The 6385-nt window shown below is 59.0% G+C and overlaps 1 protein-coding gene across 1 annotated transcript; it reads left to right on the top strand.

The window, feature by feature from the left end:
- The first annotated feature begins 253 nt into the window (after nt 1-253).
- Nucleotides 254-5404, top strand: LOC143363815 (uncharacterized). Its single transcript, XM_076804346.1, has one exon. The coding sequence runs from the start codon at nt 254-256 to the stop codon at nt 5402-5404; it is 5151 nt and encodes a 1716-aa protein (XP_076660461.1).
- The last annotated feature ends 981 nt before the right edge of the window (nt 5405-6385 follow it).

The raw sequence follows: 6385 nt of genomic DNA, 5'->3' as shown, positions 1-6385 counted from the left end.
TTGTAGTGCGTGCATAAACACAGTGCTTTTTGATTTAATAACTCGATCCGTACGAGAAAATCGAGGCGTTGAACCAGTTCGACTTTTGAACGTGGTAACGGCTTTTTTTTCGGCGACCCGTTCCTCGCAGCGGTCGTCCGCTTGACAAACAAACATTCCGCGCTCCGCTTGTTGTTCGCGCGTTTGAACTTGGAAGTGTCAACCTACCGCAACGGTCGTCGTGCTCATCGCGGGTTGCTGATTTCCGAACAAGATGACTTCTACGGTTGACGACCTCGTCGCAGCACAGAAGGACCTCGGAGGTCGAATTTCTCGGTTCCTGATTAACTTGAAAAAGAGCGGAGCAGATAACCTGACGCTACCCGTACTCCGAAAACGGCGAGAACTGCTGGAGTCGTACTGGCGCCAATTCAATCAACGCCACGTCGAGCTGACCCGGCTGGCATCCGCCGATCTACCGTACCTGATCGACGACTTCTTCGCTGCGGTCGAGGACGCCTTCGTGATAAACGGAGCTGCAGTCGAGGAGCTGATAGCGATGCAGACTCCCCACAAGGCAGAGACCACGATGATCACGCCGTCTTCCGATCCGGAACCCGTCCTGCCGCCGATGAAGCTACCGACGTTCTCCGGAGATCTGTACGAGTGGGAGAGCTTCAAGGATCAATTCTGCTCCTTGGTGCATCACTCAACCCGCATCGCGAACGTCAGGAAGATGCAGTATTTAAAATCTTGCCTCATCGGAGATGCGGCGAACATGCTGGACCTCACGCCCATCACCGATGCCAACTACGAAGGAGCCTGGTCCGCGCTGGAGCGCCGGTTCGGAAATCAGCGGATCCTCTCGGCGGCACATATGCGACGCCTGATAACCCGTCCGGCCCTACCCAAGATGCAGCCGAACGAGATCAAGCGCTTGGTGGACGACTTCAGACAGACGCAGCGGGCCTTCCAGGCCCTGAAGAAACCCGTCAAGGAGTGGGACGAGTGGTTCGTTTTCCTGGCGTCGGAGAAATTGGATCAACCCACGAGACTGGCTTGGGAAGTCTCCCTGAAGGATCCGACCGCCACTCCTACCTTTGATGAGCTGGAGTCGTTCCTGGAGAACAGGGTCCACGCACTCGGCTCGGCACGGATCCCGGAACAAGCTGGGACGTCGAAGGGTGGAGGCGCCGTCGTGCGAAACACTCCCGTGGTCTCCCGCAACACGCTGGCGGTCAAGGTTGAACCTAAGGGAACGACGAAGGGTGGTCGTCAGTGCCCACTCTGTGCCGGGAATCATGCGCTCAATGCGTGCAAGCAGTACAAGGCGTTACCTGCAGCGAAACGGCGTCAGTTCGTGATCGATAAGGGTCTCTGCCTCTCGTGCCTAGCGAGCAGCCACCAGCTTCCGCAGTGCTCCTCGTCGTTTCGATGCTGGGTTTGCGACAAGCAGCACAACACCACCCTCCATGACGCCTTCCTGAAGGACGCGAGGGCCGAATCTACCACGTCTTCTTCGGCTGTCAACTACGCCGTGGGCTGCAACAAGGCCACCCTCCTCGCCACCGCTAGAGTCACTCTGGAGGCACCCAATGGTCGATCTCTGACGGTCCGAGCCTTACTGGACTCAGGCTCCGAGGCATCCTTCCTCTCCGAGTGGGCCGCCCAGTCGTTAAGGTTGAGGAGACGGACCGTACGGGTAGAGCTGACCGGATACCAGGGGACCAGCGTGGGAACTGCACGGACGGAGGTAAAGGTATCGCTCCGATCACCGGTGGATGATGAGTTTCAGGTCACCTTAGAAGCACTCGTCACCAAGAGCCTCGTCTCTCCTACCCCGTCGCAACCGGTGTCCTTGGGAGACTGGCCGCACGTGAAGGGCTTGCCGCTGGCCGATCCGCACTTCTCGGACCCTGCGCAGGTGGACGTGCTCCTGGGTGCCGACGTCTGCGGGATGTTGCTACTGGAGAAGCGGGTGGACCCTCCTGGTACCCCGGCAGCTATCCGAACTCCTTTCGGATGGACACTGCTGGGACCCATCGAGGTGTCGGGGCCGCCACGGTCCACCAGGATCCATTGCGTAAGGCGACAAGAACCCTTACCCGACCTCCAGCGGTTTTGGGAATTGGAGGAGCTCTCACACGAAACTCCCATGTCACCAGACGAACTAAGCTGTGAGGAGCTGTTCCGGAGCACCACACGTCGCGACCCGTCGGGGCGGTATGTAGTTCGTCTACCGTTTAAGGGGGGAAGACATCCACAGGTGGGCTCGTCGAGATCGGCGGCAATCCGCATGCTGCTCAAGGCCGAACGAACCTGGTCGAGAGATCATAGTTTGCGTGATCAGTACGTCGACTTCATGGAGGAGTACCATCGACTCGGACACATGAGCCCGGTGAGCAGACCCCTGAAGCATCAGGAACCAGGCCATTACCTACCCCACCACGCGGTCTGGAAGGAGTGTGGCACTCTCCAGAAAATTCGGGTCGTCTTCAACGCGTCCTTCCCTTCAGCCAAGGACTCCTCACTCAACGATGCGCTACTGCCGGGACCAAAGCTTCAGTCAGAGCTTTGGGCCGTCGTGACTCGATGGCGTCTCTTCAGGGTGGCGTTTTCGGCGGACATCGTCAAGATGTTTCGCCAGATATTAATACACCCGGACGATCAGGACTGGCTGCGAGTTCTGTGGAGAAAGCACCCGACTGAGCAGTTAATTGATTTCAGGATGACCACCGTCACCTACGGTACAGCGTCTGCTCCCTACCTGGCGCACCGGGTCCTGCAACAGCTAGCCGTCGACGAGGGGACCCGCTATCCATTAGGAGCGGAGGCACTCCGACGTCATGCTTACGTCGACGACATCCTGTCGGGCGCCGACGACTTAGGTGCGGCCTTGGAAACTGCCCAGCAACTGACGAGCCTACTCGAGTCCGGGGGGTTCCCTCTGGACAAGTGGGCAAGCAACGTTCCCGAACTCCGCTCGTCGACGCCGCAGACCAAGGTGATCCAGGAGAGCGAAGTGCACGGAGCCTTGGGCCTGCTTTGGGACACCAAGCGCGACACTCTGGCGGTGCGGGGCCCGAGATTCGACGACGGACCGTCGGAATCAACGTGGACAAAGCGATCGATCCTATCCGAGATCGCACGACTCTTCGACCCACTAGGGTGGCTGGCACCTGTAATAGTAAGGGCCAAAATCTTATTACAGGATCTGTGGTTGGCAGGGGTCACGTGGGACCAACCCTTGGACGAGGGACTTACCTGCCGTTGGCGGAGCTTCCGAGGAGACCTCAGTGCACTGAGTGAAGTCCACGTTCCAAGGTGGATACATCATTCATCGGGAAGCGAGGTCGAGCTGCATGGCTTCTGCGACGCCTCGGAACGCGCATACGCAGCTGCCGTATACCTGGTGGTCCGCCGAGATCAGCATCACACGAACCTCCTGGTGGCGAAGTCCAGGGTAGCTCCGGTCAAGACCCTGAGCATCCCTCGGCTGGAACTCTGCGGAGCGGTCCTCCTGGCACAGCTGCTGGCGTCGATGAGGAGGGAGCTGAGCCTGGATTCCTGCCCGATCAGCGCCTGGACCGACTCGACGGTAGCGCTGGCGTGGCTTCGCTCCCATCCGTCAAAATGGAAGCCCTTCGTCGCCCATCGAGTGTCCGAAATCCAGAATCTCCTTCCCGGAGTGACGTGGCGACACGTGGGAACGACTGATAACCCCGCCGACCTGGCTACCAGAGGCATCCCAGCGGACGAGTTACGAGACTCGAAACTCTGGTGGAAGGGCCCGGCCTGGCTGACGGATCCACACGCAGGCTGGCCGGCCACCTCGACTGCCGATCTGCCTCGAGACCTTCCGGAGCAGAGGACCGTGTCTGTCGCACTGGTGCAAGAGGAGCCTGAAAAGGAGCAGTTCGTTACCAGGTTCTCCTCCCTGACGAGACTGATGCGGGTCACTGCTTACCTTCGTCGGTTTACAGATAACTGCCGGAAAGTCCGTGGCAGACGAGGACCGCTGACGTCTTCCGAGCTGCAGGAGGCTCTCCACACGGTCATACGCACGTGCCAGCGAAGTGACTTCCCACAGGAACTGCACGCACTCAGTCGAGGTAACGCAGTGCCATCCGGATCTCCACTCAAATCTCTGACACCCTTTTTAGGTGAGGACGGAATCCTAAGGGTCGGAGGTCGTCTTCAGAACACCATGCTGTCGGAGTCCCAACGACACCCAGCAATAGTCAACCGTACTTCTCACTTGGCGCTGCTGGTGATACGTGATGCACATAGGCAGACTCTCCACGGAGGACTCAACGCCACGCTGACCTGGATCCTAAGGGCCTTCTGGATACCACGTGGACGATCTCGGGTGAAGCAGGTCCTGCGTAACTGTGTCACGTGCACACGGTTCCGAGCCTCTACCGGACATCAGCGGATGGGCAATCTTCCAGCATCGAGGGTGCTTCCAGCCAAACCGTTCCTGCGGACCGGTGTGGACTACGCGGGACCCCTGCACATGCGCACCAGTAAGGGGAGAGGCCACAAAAGTCAGAAAGGGTACGTGGCGGTGTTTGTGTGCATGGTGACCAAAGCCGTGCACTTAGATGCAGTTACAGACCTGTCAGCGGCGGCCTTCATCGCAGCGTTTCAACGGTTTACGGCACGACGTGGACGTTGCAGTCACCTGTATAGCGACAATGGCACCACCTTCCGAGGAGCCGATGCGGAGCTGCAGCGCATGTTCAGGGCAGCGTCGGCCTTCTACGCTCACGTCGCCGAGGCACTCGCTACGGACGGAACCCAGTGGGAATTTATCCCACCGTATTCACCGCACATGGGGGGCCTTTGGGAAGCAGCGGTGAAGTCAATGAAAGCTCATCTCCGACGGGTGATAGGTGACACTACGCTTACCTACGAGGAGATGACGACACTGCTGTGCCGCGTAGAAGCCTGCCTGAACTCCCGCCCCCTAAGCCCCCTCTCCGACGATCCAACCGATCTGGCTCCGCTCACGCCGGGACACTTCCTGGTGGGCGAGCCTCTTCGCGCACCTCCCGAACCACCCACCGAATATTCCACACTGTCACTCGGATCACGGTGGCGACTTATTCACGCTATGCACCATAATTTTTGGCACAGGTGGATGCAGGAGCACTTGCACCAAATGCAGCAGCGCACCAAATGGCAAGATCGGCGGGAGGATCTTCGCCCGGGTACACTGGTACTTGTCAAAGAGGATTCCACGCCGCCGACCCGCTGGCCGCTCGCACGTGTCGAATCCACGCAGCCCGGCAAGGATGGACTCGTACGGGTCGTCACGTTACGTTCCGGATCCCGCACGTTCTCCAGAACGATCGCGAAGCTCGTCGAGCTTCCTATCCGTGAGGAAGCAGGGCCGCGAGACGGGACGACTGGCGAACACTAACCACGAGCCGACAATGTCCGACGTATCTGCGGAGACAGCACGTGGCGGACGGACAACAGCTGTGTTCTACGCAGTACTACGCCGCATTCCAGAATGGACAACCGTTCCCCCTCCCAGCGTCCCGCCATACGCCACGCGGACCCGACCGCGTGTATCAAGCGAGTCCCATTTCGACGCACCCGTGGTGACGTCAAGGCGGGCGGTATGTTCGGGAATAACATGAAACCCACTTCGTGCGAGGCATTATAGTTTATATTATATTTTATTGTTAAATCGACTATGTACATAACTGTAATAAACGTTCGACAAAGGCTGATCGACAACGCGTGCGCGCGGCCTGCCTCGACGCACCTCTCCTCAACCCCCCCGTGCGCCACGGGTGGATCGAGCAGCTCGCGGCGTGCGAGGGGAGCGGGCGGGTGTGTCGCGTGCGCCGCGCGACGGTTGATCGATCTCAGTTCGATCACGACCACACACGTTGAGCATCGAGTTTTCTTTCTTGCGATCCACCGTTTGTCCGTCGATTTCGTCCTTTTCGTTTTCCCAGTTATTCTTATTACGACTCAGACAGTAGTTGCCTCAGCTACGAGGCAATCTCGATTTGTCGTTAACAGGCCCCATACAGGGCTATAGACCGCACCACCTCCACATAGAGGCGGCGTACTTTCACATCCGGCCACCCGACATTCAGCAGCAGCCGCGCCAATGCGGCTGCCGTCTTCTCTAGTCGGGGGCGAGGAGCTCGAAGTGTCCATCGAATCGCCAGCGGCCGTCTATGATCAGGCCCAGGTACCTCATCCTGGGCCCGATCGCGACGGAGGTTTCAGCGACGCGAATCCGGAGATCTTGACCGCGGGGTAGCCGCCACACCCGAGGCGAATACAACCAAATCGCCTCGGTTTTTGTGGCGGCAACGGTCATCCCCATTTTCCGGATTCGCCCGACCACGCAGTCCAGGGCGGCCTCTCCGAGGTGCCTGGT

This window comes from Halictus rubicundus, unplaced genomic scaffold (genome assembly GCF_050948215.1).
Source record: "Halictus rubicundus isolate RS-2024b unplaced genomic scaffold, iyHalRubi1_principal scaffold0139, whole genome shotgun sequence".
In the NCBI taxonomy this organism is placed as follows: Eukaryota; Metazoa; Arthropoda; class Insecta; order Hymenoptera; family Halictidae; genus Halictus; species Halictus rubicundus.
The sequence above is the reverse complement of the archived record's forward strand: the minus strand, read 5'-3'. Positions and strand labels throughout refer to the sequence as shown.